The sequence below is a fragment of the Seriola lalandi genome, unplaced genomic scaffold, assembly GCF_002814215.2.
Source record: "Seriola lalandi dorsalis isolate HSWRI2012SDOR001 ecotype SW California unplaced genomic scaffold, Sedor1 jcf7180002054879, whole genome shotgun sequence".
Lineage (NCBI taxonomy): Eukaryota > Metazoa > Chordata > Actinopteri > Carangiformes > Carangidae > Seriola > Seriola lalandi.
The window spans coordinates 1,105,581-1,129,499 of record NW_019525432.1 but is presented as its reverse complement, the minus strand read 5'-3'; the positions used below and the strand labels follow the sequence as shown (position 1 = coordinate 1,129,499).

At 40.8% G+C, this 23,919-nt stretch overlaps 2 protein-coding genes across 2 annotated transcripts; both read left to right on the top strand.

The window, feature by feature from the left end:
- The first annotated feature begins 1 nt into the window (after position 1).
- On the top strand, positions 2 to 3,054 carry srfbp1 (serum response factor binding protein 1). Its single transcript, XM_023428539.2, has 3 exons — positions 2 to 111; positions 606 to 1,061; positions 1,225 to 3,054. Exons 1-3 carry the CDS (start codon positions 109 to 111, stop codon positions 2,485 to 2,487), a joined length of 1,722 nt encoding a protein of 573 aa, XP_023284307.1. The 5' UTR covers positions 2 to 108; the 3' UTR covers positions 2,488 to 3,054.
- e2f3 (E2F transcription factor 3) lies at positions 2,904 to 10,732 on the top strand. The gene is made up of 8 exons (XM_023428504.2): positions 2,904 to 2,915; positions 3,510 to 3,663; positions 5,149 to 5,259; positions 6,089 to 6,329; positions 6,525 to 6,656; positions 7,293 to 7,407; positions 7,518 to 7,704; positions 7,989 to 10,732. Exons 1-8 carry the CDS (start codon positions 2,904 to 2,906, stop codon positions 8,264 to 8,266), a joined length of 1,230 nt encoding a protein of 409 aa, XP_023284272.2. The 3' UTR covers positions 8,267 to 10,732.
- Positions 10,733 to 23,919: the final 13,187 nt, after the last annotated feature.

Sequence of the window (23,919 nt, the reverse complement as noted above, 5' to 3'; positions counted from 1 at the left end):
CTTACCGTTTACTGACGTCACGCCGCCGTCAGTGGCGTACCAAACATGGCGTCTCCCAACGAGTTGAGACGTTTCTCTTAATTTTAAAGTTTTAGTGTTCAATTCTGGATGGTAAGTGTCAAAATAATTGGTTACAGTTATATTATTTTACTTTATGTGCGGCGGATTATTATTTTAACACCAATTGTACGTAAAATAAACCTATTTACACGTAACGTTACGTGGTAAAACTTATCCATGCTTACTCAACCACGTTTGTTTTGGCAGCCTTGGTCAGATGTTTAACCATATTGTTGCTCCCTTGACAGAAAGTATTTTCTCTCAAGCTTATTCAACTGCGACATCACATTATAAAATTACGTATAATTTCGATAAAGCACTCTGGTGTAATACAAATGTATTTTGGTGAGAATTAATGACATTAAAGACAAATATATATTCACACGCACATGTGACATGTAGTCTGGGTCATGTAAAACATGATACTTTTTCACTCGGGTGTGTGTATGAGTGTATATATTTTCTTTAAATTTTACACTTTGGTTGTTGCTAATGACGGCACGTGAGAACAGTTATTGACCTAAGATGGCTATATGTTTAAACAGATGATACATAATAAGGACAAGATGGAGAAACTGTTGTCATCTGCTGAGGAAAAAGGGAGGGTGGAGGAAGAGATCGCAGAAGAGGAGCTAGAAGAAGAAGAAGCGGAAGAGGGAGACAAAGATGATGATGAAGAAGAGAGGGAGGAAGATGATGAAGAAAAGCAAAGTAGAGATGATAAAGAAAAGGAAGAGGAGGCCACAGATAAAACTGAGAAAAATATTCCTCTGCCTGCTCAACCTAAAGAGCAGGTTGGTGTCCTGAACCTCAACAATGAGGTGGTGAAGATGAGGAAGGAGGTGAAGAGGGTGAGAGCTTTGATCATCAGGAAGCTGACACGACAGATTGGTGCCCTGAAGAAGAAGAAGGGGAAAGAAATGGAAATTGAGAGGAGTCAGAGAAGAGCTGCTAGACTGCTAGAGGAGATCCATGCCTTGAAGGTGCTCTCACCAGACCTGGTAGGTTTCATAATAACTTCTGATTTGTCATTATTTTTGGAATACATTATTCCTCAATATTATCAGAACAAACTTGAATGAGTGGAAAAAACACTCACTGCTTTTAAAATGGGGAAACATTTGTTAAAATGTCTAAATGGATAACTGATTTTGCCTTTGCCAGGTCACCAAGACAGCCTTGCAGAAGAATCTCAATTTTGAACAGGTGTGTAAAAATCCCAAGTCTACTATTTCTGATCGGGCCATAGCACGCATCGCCACCCACCCTCAGTTTAACAAGAAGATCGAGAACATCAGAGCTGCTGTTGAAGCCTTCAAAGAGGAGAGGATGAAGGGTGGAAAGCAGGGAGGAAAGGAAACGATGCAAAATAAAACTGGAAAGGTAAACCGTCAGTCACCAGACAAAAGGGAAGAAAGAAAGAGTGAGAAAGAAGAAGAGGACATTGCAGTGCAGCTTAAGGAAATGTCGGACGATGAGGAAGGAGACTGTATCCTCAAAGACGCTAAAGATGCAACTTTAGCTAAACCTGAAAAGGACACAAGTAAAGCAGTTCATTCAGATGTGGCTGATGTTCAAAAGAAAGAAATACCAGCGTCTAAGAGTGTAACAACAGCACCAACAAAAAGTAGTGAAGTAAAGAACATTGTGAAAAATGAACCTCAAAGTAAAGATGCGGGAAAGAAACTCACCCCTGCAGTGCTTCAGAAAGAGCAAGATGAGGAAGAGAGTGATTTAGAGCCATCGGATGAGGAAGAGAAAGAATACTTTGATGACAGCACAGAGGAACGTTTCCATAAGCAGTCGTCCCAGTCAGAGGAGAGCGATGACGACTTCTTTGTAGGAAAAGTGAGCAAATTCAAAAAGAAGAAGCCAAATAGCATAGAAGGGGAGAGAAAGGTGGATAAGGGGCCTGAAGTGAAAGGGGAATCTGCAGATAAGCTGAAAGCTACAGACAAAGTCCAGAGAGAGCTTGATGAGCTGGAGTCCAGGCTGAAGTCTAAAGCCACCTCGCTTCAGTCTGTTTTCTGTACTTCCCTCTCTGGGTCTAAGCAGAGTAGAGGTGGAGGTGCAGGCAGAGGGAGAGGTGGGGATAAATTTAGGGACCAAAAGAAACCAATGGGTGGCAGCGGTTTAAACAGAGATTTTAGTAAACAATCCAAGTTCCAGAAGCATGTTACAGGAACAGAAAGAAATTCAGGGCCCAAGTACAGCAAGCCCTGCCCTGAAGGCAGAGGGAGGGGACGAGGACGAGGTGGAGGTGATGTTATGAGGCAAAAGGTTCACACAGGTGGAGGTGCCTTTTCCCAGCAGGCAACACAGCAGGCATTGCATCCATCCTGGGAGGCCAGTAAAAAAAGAAAGGAGCAGCAAGGACAAATCCTGGCCTTCCAGGGTAAGAAAATCAAGTTTGATGATGACGACTGATCCTACTTTGTTTGCTTGTAATTGCACATACTGGGTTGAGTGACTCACATTTCTTTTTGGTGATCCATTCTGTCTGGTGTATTAGTTAGATGTAAAGCTTGTCACTTATGTTCTGTGACAGTGTTTTAAAGGGTGTAAACCGTTGTGTTATCCCTGTGACTAAAAAGACATGATATTTCTTTATAAAACATCAATAGAAGTTTGTTGTTAAATATTTTGATTTGCTATGCTGTATGTTTACCTGTATTTTTACCACGGATTGAGGAACAAGTCATTTGTAAGGATGTGCTATATAATTGTGCTAAAAATTGAAAGCAGTGATGTGTGATGTTTTTTTTTAATGAAAGTTTTAACTTGTACACAGTTCTTTGACTGGCACAGTTCCACTAATATGACATAAACCATGTCTTCTTATCATGGTAGTTAGTGTACACATTATATGAAACTGATGTATGGTGATACACATGAGTATCCATGGCAGGAAGACCATAAACCAAATGATTACTCTTGTTTCTGGTATTTCCTCACTATTTGTGTTATAAAAAATATAAAGTTTATAGTTACAGGTAGTGAATATATTGTCATTTGTTGCCTTATATTCATTCCCAGCATATGTTCATATATTAATTACATCACAGAAAATGTAATTTTAAACATTTGAGAACAGCAATGCAGCACATGAAGTATCATAATAACATTCTACTGTTAATTTAAAAAAAATAACCCACCTTGTTACAGAGCTCTACGGCCATTGGTTTGCTGTAGCTGCGTCAGACGTACACGGTTCTACGTAGAGTGCTGGCCAATAGCAGTTTACATGCAAATCAGATTCAAAACTGTGCCGGGGAATCTGGTCTAGCGCGTAGCACATCCTGTTGATCTGGACAGTGGTTTTTCTCTGTCACAAATTGATGTGTATGTGTATGATTAATTGGAGATGGGTTCAATCATATGGAGAGGGCCACGACTCGTTAGATATTGTGCGAGCGGTAAAAAACGATAAGTTATAAAATAAGTAATAGGAGCCGACCCGGAGGGCTCTGACGATAATCACGCGTGATGTTCCGAGAGTAGCTCGACCACACGGACCCTCAGCCCTTTTACCGTCTTGCGTTTGGTCTGACTACGAGAAGTCCGGTTCGTGTGGACCCTCAACTACAGGGACAAGGCAGAAACGTAAGCGTGAAGGAGTCAATGTATTAACTAGAGGCAAAATTTTGTATTTAACATGCCGACTTGAAAACTTACGAAGGACATAGAAGGTGATGTACCAGGTTGTCGCAAGCTCAGGACCCTTTACTGTCTGTAATTAGCTAATGTTAGGTTGACGTGAATGTTTATTTACACATAACGCCATCCGTGCTGCATAGCCACTTTGGCTGTAACACATTTGTACGTATTCGTTTTACCATCTATCTCTCCTGATAGGGTTATTTTTTGTTCAGTGTTTGGCATTAGGTATCTGCGTTTAATTGGTTAAATTAGCCTAGTTCAAGAGGGTTCAGTGACATTAGCACCTCACTCGAAATGCAGCTGAAATCAGCTGCTGCTCCAGGCACGGAAAGGTTACCCGCCAAAGCACCGGAAACCCTAAAACCCTTTATCAAAATAAAAGTAAACGGTAAAAAGTAACAAACTGAGTAGGAATAAAGTACGCTCCTGCCTTTGCTTAAACAACAATTGCAGTTTAATGCTTTGGAAAGTTAAAAAAAAAAAAAAAAAAAACTAGTTTCAGTTAACTTTACACATAAATAAGCGCATATAACATTTATTATAAATAATAACCGTGATTTGGTAACCACCATAATGTGTGATTTAATGCGTTTTTGTTGGGAAAATGTCTTAGTTACTTATTTGGCCAGTAAAAAATATCAAACTGCTCCCTAAAATAAAACAAGAAGCTATAGCAGTGGTAAGAGGTGTCAACCTGTCACCATCAGACCAGGGAAACGTATGTGTCAATGTTTAAAGACACATTATAGCACTGGTCACTATAGTTAATTGTACTGTGTCTGATTTTAATGCTATAGCTATGATTGTGTCACTAATGTATGACATGCTTTTATTTTGAAGGTGGATTCTTGAAGCTTCGGTTACATTTGTGTATTTCCGGTAACTTTACGTGTGTTTTATCTTGGGCTGAAGTATCATACCGCGCCTTGTCGGGACATACTTCAGCGCACTTTAGTTTACGAGTGCACAGCGCACTTAAACAATTAAGTTTTACCTTTTTCCGTGGGGAAACACAGGTAAGGAGATGACCGTAAGTTGTAATGTGTTCATTGCTGCCAGAAGCAAACTACTGTTTAGGCCTTGGGTCAGCATGGGAGGGGGATGGGGAGATGTTGCCCCAACTAGCTAAACATATTGGAGAGGGAAGCTAGCTTTTCCGACCCTCAGGTAATGACAAACTTAATAGTAACTTGAAGCAATATTTAACGTAAGGACACTTCGTTTCTTATTAAATGCAAATGAAGTCACAAGTGAATGCAATGGATTTATAGCAAGTTTACTCCAACTTGCTTTCCTTTGAGCTGCAGGATTCCATTAGATGGTTGCAATCAAAAAGCTTTAGTCGCGTGACACTGAAATACGAAGCATTTTAGATATATTTAGGAATGGACTTGCTTTTAACAAGATGTGCAATGTCTTTCTCTCAAGCAAAGAGAAGGCTGGAGCTGGAAGTCAGCGACCCCCAGGACCTTCAGGATGGTGGCAGGACCATCAAAGCCAATAAGTCAATGGCATCTCTTTCCCACACAGGAGAAAACGGTAAGACTTTGTACCATAATGACTTGTATTATGGATTCTCAGTAGACTAATGTACCATTGCTTGGCAAGAGAAGTGGTAGAACTTGCCACAAACCAGCATGTACCTCTGCGTTTTTTTTTATTTTTTTTACTGTCAAATTATGGCATAACCAAACAGCAAATATATGGCACAAGACCAGACCATAAGTGGTGTTTCCTGCATATCGCAAGAACATGTTGATTTAATATCCTGGTGTGCTGATATGTGTTCTAGCACTGAATCCAGCAGCTCAAAGTTCACTTGATTCTTTATGTTCACCACTATCCAGCTCCACTTTTGTCATTGGTTTTCAATTACTTGTAGTCTGTAAGTTTACTTTGCTCTCTTTTTGCGGGGAACCTGACTTTGTTCATCACGTGACCTTTAGTTTCTCTATACATTAATTTCTTTCTCACTCCTGTTATGTGTAGTATTACAAGAGAAACACTGGCCACTTTGATGGACTGCTGAATTATGGTCCTGCTATTCATTTTCATAACTTCTCCTTAATTCTATAGAACAGAACTAAACTACACAAAACTACACCACATTCTCACTCACACTATCCAGTTTAAAATGAAAAAACAGAATTTATGATCTCAAAATAATGTCTAATGTTATATAGTGTTAAAATTTGAAACCACCTTGGTTACGTTTATATTGCATTATAGAGGAAGTGGCAAGAGAAAAATGGCTTGAAGAGTTGTAGTCTTAATAAGCGCACCACAATATCACATATAACAACAACTTTAAATAATGTAAAAAGAAATAATCAGAAATTCTATCCTAAATTCTTATCCATGTTTCCAGCTCCTGCCCAAATTCCCATGCCATACTCTTCCCCACTTGAGAAGGCACGGTATGAAACCTCACTCGGCTTCCTGACACGGAGGTTTGCAGAGCTGGTGAACCGCTCCTCTGATGGGGTGTTGGACCTAAACTTGGTCGCTCACGAGCTCAATGCCCCTAAGAGGCGTGTCTACGATGTCACCAACGTCCTTGAAGGGATTCACCTGGTGAAAAAGAAGTCTAAAAACAACATTGAATGGTTGTAAGTATGAGTGGATCGTAGTAGATGGCGTGTGTGTTTCGGAAAGGAGCTTGTCGTACAATGCATATATGCACATTATGATTTTTTTGTCTTGGTTAATATATATTCTAATGATTCAATGTGTATATATAAAATCAAATTTCACAGTGACGTTTGGTGTTTATTCTGTATTGCTGCTTGATTGTTTGTGCACAGGGGTGGTCAAGTGAATGTACAGAAAGGTCCAGAGCTGAGCGTTCTCATTGAGGAGGAGAAGAAGCTGGACGAGCTGATCCAAACCTGTATACGGCAGATTCACCAGATGTGTGAGGACCATCACAGTCAGAGATATCCTTTTTCTGTAAATTTATTTGCTGTATCATGTTGGAAGCCACAATTTTATCTTTTGGGTAGTAGATGGTGTTGGAAAAGAAAGATTTCCATTACTAGCCATGTTGTGTTTGTGAAGCCTTTGATCAGTCCACCATTCTTCCAGTTAGCAGATCAGACATTTTTCTGTGTATGTATCAAACATGCACATCTGCAATGATAAATACAAACCCTCATCTGTTTTTACACGTGCAGAGTCTAATTTAATATTCTCTTGCACACCTCATCTCTTCGATACCACATCAGATTACAAGTTTTTAATTTGTGAACCACTTCTAAAAAGATCACAAAATAGTTGCCGATTGTTTTCCTGTTGCTTAACTAATCCAATAATTGACTAATCATTTTGGCTCTACAAGGCCCCCCATTTCCACTGAGCATTCTAGCTTCATTCTGCACAGTGTAAAGAAGTGGTGGATATAAAACAAATGAATCTATTGCATTTTTTTGTATACTCAAACAATCCTGTTTTGTTATTTCTAATGTTAGACAGCCTGTTAAAGACAGACTGGTAGTTGGAATAAGTCATTGAGTGTATCCCTGTCTGTACACAAACACCCGGGTGATTATTGTCCTTGACTTTTTGGATTGAACATTTGCCTATTTGACATATGAGGATGTTCAGAGGATTCCCAGTCTGAGAGAACAGACTGTGATTGTGATCAAAGCTCCTGCCGAGACAAAACTGGAGGTCCCACATCCAGAGGAGGTACCTCTCTCTACACAGCAGCCTCTCAAGAAACTGCTTTCTAGAAGTTTTTACTGTTAGTCATTTTCTTAAATCATCTCTGAACAGCTGTCTACTCGCCCTATGTTTAGAGCCTCCAAGTCCACCTCAGCAGCACCCAGGGACCCATTGAGGTGTTCGTCTGCTCTGATGATCCCATCCCTATGGAAGCCACAGATGCCTCTGTGGCCAATGATAGCCACTTAAACTCGCCTGCCAATGGGAAAGACTCCGTCCCCCTCTCGCCTTACTCGTCCTTCGTGCAAGTGTCTGTCAAAGGTGAGTCGTACACTTTAAAGTCCCATGGTCTGTTTCAGACGGGCTACTAATGTAAAGGGGTATTTTATTGCCACAGAGAATGTGGCAACTATCCATGAGCGTTGGATACATACAGGAACCTTATAAGATAATGTACTTATTTCCAAGCCTACTGTTAGATTGCTGGCTCAATTTTTCTTTGGGTTTTTGAACCTTCATTGCTCATGTTTCTTCCCCACCCCATGTCTCCTTATCCACACTCCTTACCCCATGTCTCCTTATCCACACTCCCATTACCTTTCTAGACGATGCTAACAATACTTCTGGAATCAATACTATCTACACCCTGCGGTCTGATCCAACACAACATTCATCACCAGTTACTGTTACCCCCGTCTCACCCATTCCCACCTCCCTCCAACCCTCCTCTGAAGACCAACAGAGCTTTGTCACCCTCACTCCACCCCTGGCTGTCTCTCTTGATGGGGAGGACTATCTCCTGAGCCTGGCTGAGGATGAGGGCATCACTGACCTCTTCTCTGTTGACCTGGACCAATTGCCCCTGGATATGCCCCCCCTCTGAACAGCCATTTTGGAAATTCTATCATTTAGGAGGGAATGGATATTATCACACAAACAGGATATCATGGGGATTTCAAATAAAAGAACGAAGCGCTGCTTTTTAATAGAATTCCATTTACCTATCTTGGACAATGTGACTGGGATTTACTGACACACGGGTGTCTGAAGGAGGATGTAACCCCAAAATATCACATTGGCAGGTTGTTGGAATGACCATATACTTCAGTATTTTGGACATGGCCTGATTTTCATGTGGTCAGACGAAACACTTTGTTTCAGAGCTTTAATCTGTTCTTTTTGAAGTCCAACCTGTGCTGTCAGAGCACAGGAGTTATTTTTGACCCACCAGTGTTTGCCCTGAGGTGATGGTCTTGAAAGACACCATTGGTCATAGTTTGTATCGTGAACACAAAGGAACTTTCACGACATATTTGGAAGATTTAAACACTGTTTAGCTGATGTTTTCTGCATTTAAAGCTGGCCCAAAACCACCCCGGAGACTTTGCTGCTTATGTTGGACTTCTGGCAAAGGCACAACTGTGGATGGTGTTTGTGCACACTACAACTGTATGTTTAATAATGCTGTGGTTTTTTTGCTAACTCCTGGTTTTGTGTCTGAGTGCCATCGTTACTCAGCCACTGAAGATGCTAACACAAAATCACATCTGTGCCTCATTTCAGAGGGTTGGTCCCTCATCACTTTGCACTGATATGGAAATGAACCCACATGCCTTGTGCTTCCTCAACTTAGGGATCACTGATCTGTTCTTTTCTCATCATACCTCAACTCAGGGTATCTGCAGATACCTAGCGCCAATCTGATGCCAGAGATCCCGGATTAAAAATCTGTATACCTCACAGCATTGGAATATTTTTTATCTAAGATAACATGATGTGCACGATTGCTGTAGCACTAAAAACTGAGTTGGTGGCTCGGCATGAATAATGTAACCGGTATTGGATACACTGAATTTTATGACACTAACAAACTGTACTAATGAGGATCAGTAAAGTCATTGCTGACACCAGATTTCATATATTATGGTATTGGTTTGGTGTGTTTCTGTCTGGTGTGCAAGTGAAATTACAGCATAGCTCAGTCTCTGTCTGACTTTTGGCTTCATAGTTTTCTCAGGACTCTAGGAAATTCTACTAGAGGTGCAATTTTCTATATTAAAGGCTGATTCACTCAAAATGTTTATGATGTTTCCCAAAGGTTGATTTTATTCCTTTCAAGTTTCCGAACTGATAGCAGTGCTTTGTCCAGAACGTTGTTGCGACACTCCTATCAGTGAAAAATCTTACACCTCTTCAATTCACTGATGTCAAACATCTCATCAAGTGATTAGCTCAGGTTTCAGTGCAGCCTGTCTTCACCTTTTTTGCTGTTTGGAGGCATGAAATTGTCTAATGATGACACAAGGAACCACCAGAGGCATTGACTCGCTTGAGAAACCTTTAGCTTTTCCATAGTAAAACCTGATTGCAGAGAAATATAAAGTGTTAGAATTCATGTCAGGTGAATACAGCTCTCATGGTGTCAAATTAGGTAGGTATAATAAGGGTGTGGAAATGTAACCGGCTGCCTGCCATCAACCTTGGAGAGTGAAAAGGCTCCTGTTGATGAATGGAGCGACTCATTTCGATACTGAACCCTCACATGTCTGCTCGAGCATCTCTTATGTTGGCAGAAGATTGAGTGCTGTGTAGAGTTTGGACAGAATCTAAAATACTAGGGTATAGTCAGTGTCAGAAAAGCTTTTATTAATGAATTGTCAGAAATGACAAGGTTGCTTTTCTTAGTATCTATCATTAAAACCAAGTTCATACACAGCCACACCTGAGGTGTAGAGCTGAAATCATGAACAGAAAATGAATTTGAAACTTGATTTTTTTAATCTATTTTTTATTTATTTAAGCAAAAATGTCAAATATTTGCTGGTTCCAGCTTCTAAAAATAATGAAGATTTTGTTAAAAAAATTAATCCATAATGAAAATAATTGTTAGGTGGTACCCTACTGCCATGTTTGCAGTCATCAGCATTAGTAAGATCTAACCAACTATGACGCATTAAAGTGCTAACAGCTGTTGAAATCAAAGCTGGTTGAAGAATAGCTTCTTCTGCTCCACTATGGTCTTTTCTTTTAACCACACACCAGAGTAGTCTGTCCAGACAGATGGAGGTTGTGAACTATACATAGCTCGGAGTAATATTACTATGAAAACCAATACATGACAGTTTTGATCATTGACATACAATGCTCCACTGTAGACTTGTTATGATGTATTTTTTAACCTTGGATTTTTCCTCATTTTACAACCAGTCCGTGTCACTAGTACTATGCACCAAAGTCATGCCGTTATCTATGTTTGTACCTAGAAGACCTTGACGGCTAAATGGCTTTTATGTAACTCAGTTTCTCAGTTACTGTGTCAAACTAAAATAAATGGAGATATGCCCGATTATATCGTTACATGTTCACTTACTGTTACTCACTCCCATACTGCTTTGATCATTTCTCTGACTTGTAAATCCATGCAAATCATTCTTCTTCTTCTTTTTTACCAATTACCCACAAAGGCATTTTATAGTTTTTATATGTTCAAGTTTTTGAGGTAATGACTTGCTTTTAATCCATTTGGGAAATCATGAATAATCCCTCAAAGATTTATGTTCTCACTTGTCTAAGGCGTTGTGAAGTTACAGATGCGGTGTGAGTGTTTATCTACATATTTTTTACATTAAGCTAGATTTTCCACTGCTCTCACATCGCAGTATTAATGTCTTATTTGACCGTGCTACACTGACCTCAGGATTGAAATACGGATGGACCAGTTATCACTGACCCTGCTTCATCTCTTTGAGGTACAGATACCTTCTACATTAAGCTGTTTGTTTGTTTTTAAATGAATAAAATGTGTATGGTAACAAAGTTTATCCAGCATTGTTTCAGCAGCTTTGATTGGCTGTGTCCTATCATCTAGGATTGTGGGGTTTCTTGTGCTTTTTGTTTTATTTAATAGGAGTATTGTGACAAATGTCACTCAAATTGGGAAATTTCTTAGTCTGAAGAGCAGCGATAAAATAATTAATTCCTTCTTCTAATATCATTAGTTGGAAACTTTTAACTCTACCAATCAAGTGTATAATTGCATCAATGAATTGATTAATTGACTTGATTAATCTCATTAGTCAGTTTTGTTGGCCGTCTAACAAGTCATTATAAAGACTCTGTTAGTCATTATAATAACTCTAATCAGCATCCAGTTAGTTGTTGTTAAATGAATGGTGACAGTTTTGACACCTTGGAGAAAAAAATCTTTTCATAGTTTCATACTTTGATAATTGTAAATGATTATGATTAACTTTACATTGGTTAACCACCATATAGTAATCTTAAAACAACTGGAAATATGGTTTTAATTAAGTTATCCAATGAATCATGATACAGTTTAATTGCAAGGAAGTCACTAATTGATGCTAAATCTTTTTCAAATTCATACAGTTGCAGAAGAACAGTTAGATGAATGCATCTAAAGCATTTGATTTGACTGGATATTACAGCGAGCCTTGTTGCAGTCAATGTGTTATGTGCTCAGTTTAGTGTTCACTCAGGCCACTATCCTGTACTACATCAGTAAACTGTCTGTTAACATCTCAGAGTTTTCTACATCATGCCAACCTCATCTTACCTGCAGTGTAATCCAGACGACTCCAGTGCAGTATATGTGGAGGCACTAGGAGGCAGTGTGATCCCACAGAATCATTGACACTCGCACACTAGGTTGTGATGTTTCGAAACTTTGTGACAAAGTGTTACACATCTCTTGCTAGGAATTGACTTTTAAGAATTTGGCACCCAGTGGAAATGATCTCAGGTCTAATCCACAGGTGAGATGTTTCAGCTCTGTGTGAAATCCGAAACATATTCAAATAAGAGGAGAAAGCTGTAGAAAACCTTTTTGGTCACTCTAAAAGGAACTTGGAGAAAAAAAGTGGTTGTATGAAATGATGAAGATTGTATTTTAACTACAAAACATGACCTTGTGCTGTTAGGGCCACAGTGTAAATCATCATCATCATCATCACTTCAGCAGGACAGACGCTTACTGATGTGGTGGTGTGATAGTTTTTTTCCTTCATTCAAGTGAAGTTGCACCAGTCCGCCCATGCTGGGTTTCAGGCATGAACTACGTGTATTACAGCTTATTAATTACCCTTCAAATTTGAAATTCAGGCCAACGTGCTGAATGAAAAATGCTTTTATAAGCATTTGGATATCTTTTTATCTACAATTGAAAACAGGCCTGTTTGGGGGGGGGGGGGGCGTTTCAAACTAGGTCTTATTGACACTCGCTGAGCTGACTGGAGTCCTGAGGGCCATCGACAAAGACGTAAAACAAGACATTGGGGGCGAGCTTTGTTGTTAGCTGGGCTTGTTGTTCAGCATCCTAGTTCTCACAAATGAGGTGAAAAATTGTTTGGCTACTACAATTTGCTTAAGTACATAAAAATATACATACACAAACATCAACAAACATCTGACACAACATTAAAGAGAAGATTAGTACATTTTTATGATTTTTAGAAAAGGTTTGTTCATGGACGGTAGTCATTGTTTGGAGGATTGCCCCTTTTTCTGTATGTGTGCACATACACCTCTTCGAAACTTTCTCTTATTTCGATCCAATTTAGAAACTGTCTCCGTCCCTGCCTCTCTTTGTCTGAGCCATAGCATCTTAGAAAAACACATCAGTACCCTCAACATGATGATGTAATCTATTTGTAGTCTTCAGCATCCAGACCTGTCCATAGATGGCAGTGTTGTACCTGAAAACTCCACTTAAACCCCGTCAACCCAGTTCCCCATAAACAGTGGCACACTCACTTTGAGTTCATGGAGAGTCACTGGATCACTGCTATTATTGATTCATGTGCGTTTCTGTTGTTTATTTGTCCTCTCAGTGCCACAAAGATTTGCACATGGAAAGAAAAAACAAAGTGAATATTGAATCGGGTGATATTGAATGAGGCCTGACGTCAGCCCCCTCTCGTCTCAAGGGGGCTCAGTTAAAGATCAGCCAATATAGCTGTCAATCAGCCGATCAATCGGTCAATGAAGTTTCATTTTTAGAGTGCTTTGCCCTGTCACCTAGGACGTTTTAAAGTGCAAAACAAAATACGCAGATGGCAGAGCTTAAAGGGCGAGATAGGACTAAGTCGCCACGTAAGACTCGGTCCTTCGGGGGGGTTTGGGAGTGACTCGGAGCAAGTGAGATCTACTCTTAAAGTGTAGGATGAGGGTCTTCTCTAGCTGTCCTATCTCTCCAAAATATAGCACTTGTTTCTACACTGCGCTCTCTTCAGTCAGGCTGTTTTGACTGCTGTAATGCACCAAGGCAGGGAGTGAGTGAAAGAGAGAGAGCGAGCTAGAGAGAGAGAGAACAAAAATGAGAGAGGGTTAAAGAGGGAGCATGATAGCGAGAGAGAGAGAGAGGGAGAGAGTGTACTACTCGTCAGTCATTGGCTACTGCGAGCACGCCGTCTTTTTGCGTAGCGCCCTCCCAGCCAATCGGCTGCCTTTGCAATATTTTGGGTTTATGAATGAAATGAATAGTGAGAGAGCAGGACAGGAGTAGTTTGATTCATCACCCGCAGCTCATGGTGCACAGAGTCTACTAAAGTGAAAGGTGCACTTGTTTGCTGTGCAGTCTGACTAAGATGGCCTCTGGATACATAGAAGGCGAAGAAGATGATGACCATGATGGTACATGCAGAAAAGCACCTGCAGGCACCTCTACCTGTATTTATAAAGAAGTAACTGCAGAATCAACATGAGATATCTCAGAGCAAACCTGTGGCTTTATGAGCGCTGATGCACTGGGATGAAGAACTGCTTCACCAGTTTCATTTTTCTCATGTCTTAAGTTGCAGATTAGAGAATTTTTGAGTTAGTAAATTAAATGCACATTCTTTCTTACACTATTAATTGATTCTGTTGCTATTCTTCTGTCTTAATTGCAATTCTTGGCTTTTTTCCAGAAAAAGATTGAGAAATGCCACCCTCAAACAAACAAACAAACAAACAAAATAGGTGACATTGCTTTGTGCTCCATATTACTGAAGTACAATGTAAAGTTATATTCTCCGCAATCTTGGCAGCAAGCTTATATCAAAACAGATTAAACAGAAATGAACTCTGGGCAGTGCTCTGTCAGGAGATGCAGTTTCACAGAGACAGGGGAGTGGTGAGCTGCTGCTTTACAGTATTGAACTAAGGATGATTCACATGAAAGTTCTTTTTGGATCATCGAACAGTGTCTGAAACCCACACACATCACCACACACCTTTTCAGCACCTTCACCTGTGTGGAGGTGAGAAATTCTGCAGGGTTTGAACTGCTCTCTCGAAACCTTTTTTTTTTTTTTTTTTAAATTCATCACTTATCTATTTCCATCACTTTGCATATGTAATTCAACACCATGAATGACACTGTTAGAAAGTGCGTGCCCCATTTGAATGATTATCACTTCACCTCTCTCTGACTGCACGTTTTTCACCCAACTCTTTGTCTGCACATGTAGTTGATGAATCTACTCCTCTTGGTGCCTACCACTCAGACCCCCTGTCCTTTCACTCTCCACGGCTGCATCTGCTGAGGCGTCACTATCGTTACCAAGCTCAAAAGCACAGTTCTGGGCAACATCTTGGCCATCTGTGAAGTTGGGGGCCTCAGAGGAACTAGAGTCACTGTTACTGCTTTGGGTTGCAGTTAAACGCAAGTTAAATGTGATCTGCTACATGGCTGGTGTAGACAGCTGTACTAATTAAAACTTGAGTTCCTCTGTTCCTTCAGACGAGCGTAATCCGCAATGAAAATGTGTCTGAAGCAAGTAGACAGGGAAATATGGCGGGACGCTGGAGCAACAATCTGTCAGGGCTGTGAGGGAGTGTCACTGTGGGGTGATCGTGGGGTTTCTGGTTTTGCATGCCGTTTTTGAATATGTAAAAGAGAATTGTTAGAGCTAAAACAGGCTGTTAAAGTTGCTCTTAAAGTGGGGCGTTCCTGTGGTCTGGTGGTCTAGGGCGCATACTGTTTCCAGCTGAGAACCTTTGTTGCTTGTAAGTCTCCTTGCTCTCTCTGCATGTTTCCTGCCCCTCTTTCCTGTCAGACTCTCTAATTGGGACAAAATGTCAAAAAAAAAACAATTGAAAAAAAATGTTGCTCTTTAAAGGACCACTCACACCTGAAAGTGGATCTGTGCGTCTTTTTTAAATAGACGGTGCTAAAGTGTTAAGAAGGGGACGATAAGGTCACACAGTTCATTTAGGAGGCATACTTGTGCCATCGGCTCTTGTCTCATAACTGTCTGCAGACTATGCCTCTTTTTTAGAGCAGTTAATTCTCTGGCAGAGGAAGGTCAAATAAAAGTGGATGTTGACACAGCTGATTCGCTACAATAGCATTCTCCATTTTGGACCCTCTGGCTCTCTGTCCCTTCAAAGGTCAGCAGTGTCGAGATGGTTTGCCCTCGTTCAACGGTGCAACATTGCGTTATGTTCACCAAAGTTGAACTTAACAATTGAGCAGTGAGCACCTCCACTGACAGTAGCGATTCCATTGAAGTGAATTGGTTTTGCTGCTATCTTTCATCATTTTAAATACTGGTGTGATTGGGCCTTGAGACATATAAAGTCCACAAATAATCAACTATAGAAACAAACCACTCCAAGTGAAAGTCAGAACCTTCGATGTACATGGTCAAATACGTGGTTCTGAAAGAACTTTGAAAAGAATATTTCCTTTTTTCTTGAGTATCTTCTTCTCGAAGCAAGTCTTCCTACTTCTCACACTCTGTAGACACAGTTCAGGTCACATCGGGGCAGTGTTGGTGGGTTTTTCCTTTTTAGTACACACATTAATAAACTTCATTCCAGTGCAATTTATCTAAGGTTACATTCACATCTCATTCTTCTCATTCTAGCTGCACCGCTGAAAGGGGTGGCCTTCAGTGAATTGAAGGCTCATGCACCTCCTCCACAAAGGAGATAGTTTACAGTGGAGTCGACATCACACCACTGCGTATTCTGTCCCTGAGCCTCACAGAAGCAGTTCACTGATTTTATTCTGCAAAGGGCTTTGAGCAACTTAAACCTGCAAAAGATACACTTGTGTCTTCCACGTTTAGTCAGTTGAGAGCCTCAGCGTTTGTAGGTGTATTTGGATTGGGACATCCTGTTGACCTGTTGTTACATATTTGCTGTTAAAGTGTGGATATAAAAAAAAGGCAGCATTTGAAATTGAAAACATACATTTTAGAATAAAATGTCTAGTTATTTTGAGTGGGTTTAGTGCAGAATTTGAATGTACAAAAAAGCAGTATCTCATCTAAAAAGGTGCATACTAGCATTTGCCAGTACTTACTTTCCACCTCTGTAGATGGTTGAGAGAGGATTGGAGAAGGATCAATTAACTGCTCCTGTCTGCAGGAATCCATACTGTAGGTCGGTGTATGGACTGAGCATTAGAGGAAGTGATTTTCCTCTGTCACATAGTCTTTAGGGGCTTGTCTGTACAAAGATTTGACCTCTTCACAGGGGGCTTTTGCTTTAAATACACCCTCTGTCAAGTGTTAATACAATTAAAAGATTGCCATATTTATATGTCGGCTTTATACTGTAGGGTTGGATCTCAGGGGTGAATATGTGAGGCATGGCTCCAGATGATGTAGGAGTTGGCTGGATCACACACAGCTGGGTCCTGGCTTTGGTACATGTGGAGAGGTTGGAATGTAATGTCTACTTCCCTCATGTTCTCTGGTTTGAGGTTTCTATTTTTCCGTCTCTTGCGCCGGGCCGTGCGGTGTGGGTGTATAATGCTTCAGCTGTTGTGATGACAGCCTCCTGACCTGTTGTGAACGTCCTCTGCCACTCCACCTCGCTCTCCAGTGGGTATTTACTTTCTTTAGTTCCACATGGATACGTCAAATATTTGCATAGACAAAACCAGTTGTGAACCCGAACCCATAGGCTCCTACCCTTTAGCCAACCGAGACAAAGACCGTCAGTTGTCATTTGCATGTAATTTGCATTAGATCCCCCTGTGACTGTTTGCAATGTCAGGAGGCCAAATTAACCAGTGTTCCGTTTTAGCCAGATTTGCATCTCATTTGCATCAGAGTTGCTTAACGAGGGTTACTTAGCCGAGTGACCCCCGTGGAAACTCCTTACCTCACGCTCAGAGGAGGCAGATAGTGCGATCAGCTAATTTCATTAAGGGAAACAGCCATTTGACTGAGAGAGTGCCTTTGGATGTAATCATTAAAAGGGACGAGGGCTTGCAAGCTGTTTGTAATCAGGCTGTTTTCGCGTGCATATGGACATTGTGTCATATTTACTGTAAGGATGAAAGATTAGGCATGGAGGGGGTAGCGGGCAGCATCAATCTCACTCAGGATCTTAGAGCAGGCACATTAATCATCCCATCTATGGAAAATCATCCTCATCAGACTCGGGGCAACAGTGTGCACACATGGTGATGATCACTCGATGCAGGAATGGACAGAAGGAGAGTTAGTGGCTGACTGAGCAGACGCTCCACAGCCAATACTTCTTCATTGATCCTCGGAACTTGGACTGGATGTTAGACGGTGTTTTGCCCTGTTAATGTGTTCATATGGCAGCGGCTGGCTGTGTGAAAGTCCCAGCACACCAAGTGGCCTCGCACGCAGGCCAAATCATTTAGGTTCTGCATCCTCCCCAGGTTGATCACTGCCTCCTTTCCCATAGAGACTCTAGTTTCTCCTCTTCCCTCCTCCACTCTCCACTTCCACCGTATTTTCCTGATCCCTTTATTTATAGAGGGCAACAGAGCTTTATGGGCAGATGGATCCCTCAGATATTATGTGGTGGATTTCAATAAGGAGAATCAATTCTGGCTTTGTTTGTGGAACCAACCCACACTACAAACTAATACACAGACATCAACCTGGGCAATATATCATCCACAGAAATTTCATCATGCCGTTTGTTTGCTTGGAAAAGAAAAAAGGCAAGGATTGGAAGTCAGAAATCAGGCCCAAATTCCATGAGGAATTGTTGAACTGTAGTGTTTTTCTACAATCCATTACCTCCAGTTTTACCACTGTTTTTTTCATCAAAAGAATGTTACAACCAGAAAAATGTGATTGAATGTGTTTTTCTCTTTTGCTCAAGGATTTATCAAATGCTTTCATACATATTGTATACACTCGTTGGGCATGGTTCCAACAACATTTTCGCTCCTGTTGAGTGGTTTTATTAGGAAAATGTGACTCCTGTTTTCTGTATGTGCACTAATCCCATTTATACACAGGAATGAAAATGCCCTTGTTGGCTAAATCTGCAATTATTCTGTCTGTAAGCGGACTAGCCAGCACTCACACTCTCATTACCAGTGTTTAAGTGTTTAGTAGTGTGTGAGGTGCTTAGCTGTGCGTACTTGCATGCGTGCGCCTACATACACACACACGCACACAGTGTGGCTGGTGGTAGGTCTAATGAGGGAGAAGGCCTTGAATGGTTCCTATGCTGTGATGCATTAAAGCTTAATAACCTGTCCTTTCAGCTCGCTCTTAAGAACATGCTCCAGAGCTGATAATTGGAAAGATATTTGCCTTTTTCTCTTGCTCTCTCTTGTCTCTTTTGTCTAATGGCTGCTTTCAGTTCGGTTGGGACTATGTTGTCCTTGAAAGATTATTCCTCCATTTTCCAAGTCATATTTTGGCTGTTTACTCAGAGCTTTATTTATGGATGAGGTGAAAGTGACATGTTCAGTTCTTTAGTAGTTGCCATTCAAACATCTGTAACATTTAGCCTAGCAGTGATGGCAAATTAATGACAGTCATTCAGAAGTAGTCAAAAGGCAAGTGTGCTATTGACATTTTGGATTAATCACATTAAATGAGTAGTAAACAGTACTTGAATGTAAAAACTCACATTACCATGTATATATAAAGAGAGAATTATAGCTACTCGAATTATAGCCAACCAGTCATGTTGCAGGTAACATGGTCACTATCTTCCCTTCCTGAGTTGCAGCATTGAATAATGACCAGAAGCGTTTTTGCAGAACTGATGTCACAGGGAAGTTGACATAAAAATATAAATTGTCATCACTTCATAATTTTATCCTATTAGACATTTATGTCAAAATGTGTAATCGTTTTGTGAGGTCACAGTGACTTTTACCACCATTACCTTGAACTTTGACCTTTGCCCACCAAAATCTAATCAGTTTATCTTTGTGATGAAGTGAATGTTGGCGCCAAATCGGACGAAATTCCGTCAAGGCACTTTTGAGATTTCAAATTCAAGAGGCTAAAAATGTGTTTTGTGATGTTGCCATGAACTTGACCTTTGACCTTTGACCGCCAAAATCTAATCAGGTAATCCTTGAGTCCAAGTGAATGTTGGTGCCAAATTCAAAAAAATTCACATCTCAACACATCCATCTCCTTGACAGCTAAGCAGACTCCATCAGCCAAAAAGCTCGTAAGTGAACCTTAAGTTGGGAGTGTTTGGTTCCTCCAATGTTTCGAAGATCAAAAATAAACTTGATGCATGAACTTGATGAATGAACCTATACGCCGACACATGTAAGATGTCCTAAAAATGCTTGCATGTCAATAGATCCATCTCCATGGCAAGTGATAAAAAACACCATCCTCTGATGAAGACATAGATGAAAGCTCCAGAAAAAGCTAGGAATTGGGAATGGAATTTGGAATTGTTCAGTAAACTCTGCTAATTGAAATACCCTCTTAAGTAAAAACTGGACTCATTACTATTAAATCTAATATCAACTCTTTTCAACGTCGGTATCCACATTTATTGAGTACGCACCACAGTGGCCATCATGGTATGAGTGTATACTGATTACACATTAGACCTACCCTGGTAATGGAGCATCATCAAAATTCAAAGAGTTTCTATCACAATGGTCTGGTGATATATGTGTGTATAGGTGGGAATTCATAAGTTTGCATTGATACCAATGGCATTATCGATTCTGCTTATTGATCAGATTCTTTACAGATTCCCTTAACGGTTCCTAATCAATTTTCTGTGTCGGGGGGAAAAAAAAGTAGGCCTGCACAGGTTGTCCTTTTCAACATGGTACCAGGCAGGGATCAGGTGGTTTGTTAGACTCTCTCCTTACAGATGATGTGAATGAAATACTTAAGTAATTAAAAGAGAATATCAACATGCAACATTAAAATTCTGATGTCATTTTCGCCTCCATCTCAGAGAAATGCATACTGTACTTTTTTTGAATATCTATTTATATATAAAATCCAGATATCCAGAAGAAATAAACTATGTCCGCCTTAAGATGTAGACCGTCTGACACATAACTAACCTCTAGGAAAGCAGGTAATCCCCCGAAATTCTACTGTCGGGGAAAAGAGTGCAAACCTTCCACTACAAATTTTGTGGCTGCACAGTGACACTCGTTCACCCTTTCCTCGCTCATTGTGTTCCCTCAGTGCTGGCTGGGCGAGTCGAACTGGCTGTAGCCCGAGAGGTAGCTGTAGCAACAGTATGTCATCATCTATGAAATGAGAGAATATTTGCACATCCTCATTGAGGGTTTCGGTTTGCCTGCGTGGTATTAATGTTATTATAACACAGGACAGTTACCGTCGGTAACGGATGTGCTGCTTGGTTGGGGAGAAGCGTAGAAGCTCAAATACATGGCATTCCTGGAGTTGAAGCACATGTTGGCATAGAAAAATGTTTTTACTTGGAGGCACGTGATTCTGATGTTTTGGTGTATTTGAAATTGGTTCCCAGCTGTATCTGGTTCTCGATTCCCATCCATAGATCTGTCATGCTGCTTAAAGGCTGGATCTGAACCTTTACAGGTCTGGTTTGGAGTAGGGATGCTCATTTTGAATTTTTTCTCTGACCGATAGCCAATGCTCATTAACCGACCATTAACCTTTAATCGACAAGATTAAAATGCACTATTTAGAATAGACAAGCGTCTGTAACCCATTAAAAAAAAATACCGAAACACAGGGGTGAAAGTGGAACAGAACGATCCGGAGTGCCTAAACAGAGACAGATTAGCACACACACACACACACAGGTGGAAAAGAAGCCCCTCCTGGCAGATCATCACACAAGGCAGTAGTTCTTTTAACTTCATTGTTGCAGAAGCAGCAATTCCCTGCTTATCCAGGAACGTATAAAAACCTCCACATTATAAATTCATGAGGTTATTATGAATATCAGGTGGTGTTGAGATTCAGTAGGCGTAGGCATCAAACCTCTAGGACCTAAGATTACCGTTAATATACTTCTCTGCATTGACTCACAAAGATGTTTGTGTGTCTTTAGAGAACCATAATTCCAAGTCAGTTTTAAAGAAGTCAACCAGAGCTTTGGTTTTCCAAAATTTCATGAATACCCCGTTAAACCTTCAACACCACTTTGTTTCATGTTAAATGGGATGATTTGATAAGAACCTTCAACATGTCGTTTGTCTTTGCGTGACTGTCATCCACTGAGCATTAGCAGGAGCTGGGCTAAATTTTACCACCAAAGAGTGAATGGCAAAGTTCCAGCATGATTCTCAGACTAGTCGCAGGCCAAACAACCGCAGGAATGTGACATGAAAATAAACTACTTCATGTGGTATGCCCTGCTGACAACTTACTGACTTGCAAATCACTCTCGTCTCATTCCATACCATGTCCTGTATGTGTTACCTCCCAATGTTTATGCCTTCAGCTGGATCCTGGGACCATTACTGATGAGAGTTAAGGTTAACATTCGTGCCAGTCAGCACACACACCCCTCCGCTGCGCTGGCTGCTGGCTTCTTTAGATGTGGGTTTGTGTATGCCCCTATATGCTGTGGATTAGAATAAAGGGCAACTTTATGTGTTGACGCCCTGAGCAGTGTCTGTATGGCTTGCAGTAAGTGCCTAATGTGTGGTCACAGTTGGTAGAAGCCTGTCCACATTGCTGCTTCGCCACAGGGCCGAGGACAACGGCTCACCGCGCCTGCTTGATTAATGCGCTCTGACCCAGAAACTAGCAGTCTGACCTCTTTAGCTTCTGCTTATAGAAAATCTCCCGCCCTCTTTCTCTCTCTCCACCACACCTCTTCCTCGCTCTCCCTCTGTTGGCCTTCTGTCCTCTTGTGATGTGACGTTACACCCTCTACCCCTCCCCTGTAAACTGTCTCCTTGAATCAGTCTTGGACTTCACCAGATTCTCTTTCTTTATTCTGTTCTCTATTCTTTCTTTTTTATACTTTCATAACACCTTGCCTGCGACCCAAATCTGGGCTTCAGTCATGAGGCTGTGATTTTGAATGATCCTGTATGTCCTGCCTTTTCAGTCAATGGCTTAATTTCTTTTTGTAGTGATAAGTATTGTAACAATAAAAATAATTTTATGTTACCAATAAGGATTTTTTTCCTCTTTTTTGCAGTTGTTTTTTTAAATGCAGGAAAGAAGGTGATTTATGAAGACACTTAATCTGCTGATTGATTTCCCTCATTAATTTACAAGCTTATATGATAGGTGGTGAAAAGGGACATTTTCTCTGGGTTGATTTATTTCAGTATTTTAATGTTATTGATATTCTATTAGAATTCATTGCAAAGAAATTGTTATTTATATCCTCGGTACTTGATTTGACTTGTATACATATTAGATCAAAATGGTAATTATCAACTGCAGTAGTGGTGACTTGGTAGGTGGGTATACTGTGGATTCTCCCTCTGGCTTGTAGCAGTCATTTGTGTAATTGTTGTCAGACAGCTTTCACTTGTTGACAAAGTTAAAAGGTGCCCTGGCTCGTGTTTGCTTCATCGTGTAGTCGTGTGAGTTATGAAACTCGCAGGTTATCGAATGACAGCAATAGGGGGAATATCTGTTCCCCAAATTTGTCCTTTAGACAGTGCTCCACTCAAGACCACTGCTTTTTCACAGGGCTACTTACTTTGTGCCCTAAAGGCTAAACTACATGACAGACTGCAACTCGATTGCCTGCACTGCAAGACGTGCACTGATATGTATCTGTGGATATTTGAAGGTAGCTTTTTGGTAAATCCCCCTGCACAGAGGTGGGTATTCACACTGCTATACCCCTGATAAAATGTTAGTTCTATTTATTAAGTTCTGTGGTGAGGGGGACTACCCGCTGTTGAGAGTTTGGACAGCATGGTCACTCGCTATCACCGCAGCAGGAGCTATGAAAGAGAGACAGCTAACTGCCGCCAGGCCCCCTCCTTTGTTTTACTGTGTTTGTCCCAGATGATCTTGTGGGAGCTGACAATAACGCAGCAGGTGATGAAAAACATAAAAAGCAAAGTGTAACATCAAACTGGAATCCAGTTAACTAACTAGCTTCTACTTTATAAACTTAACAGCACGACAGGTCTCTCCAAATGTTGAATATTATGGAAACATAACCGATGCTATGTGGGCTTGTTGGAAAAGGAGAACAAACGTCTTGTATCAGTATCCATAGGCTACACAGGCCAATGCCAGTAGTTCATCATGAAAAAGGATGCCAACCCTCAAATGACAGCCAGTGCTTACTGCGTACCAGAGGCTTGGAGCTGATATGTAGATGCTGTTCCCACAAATACTT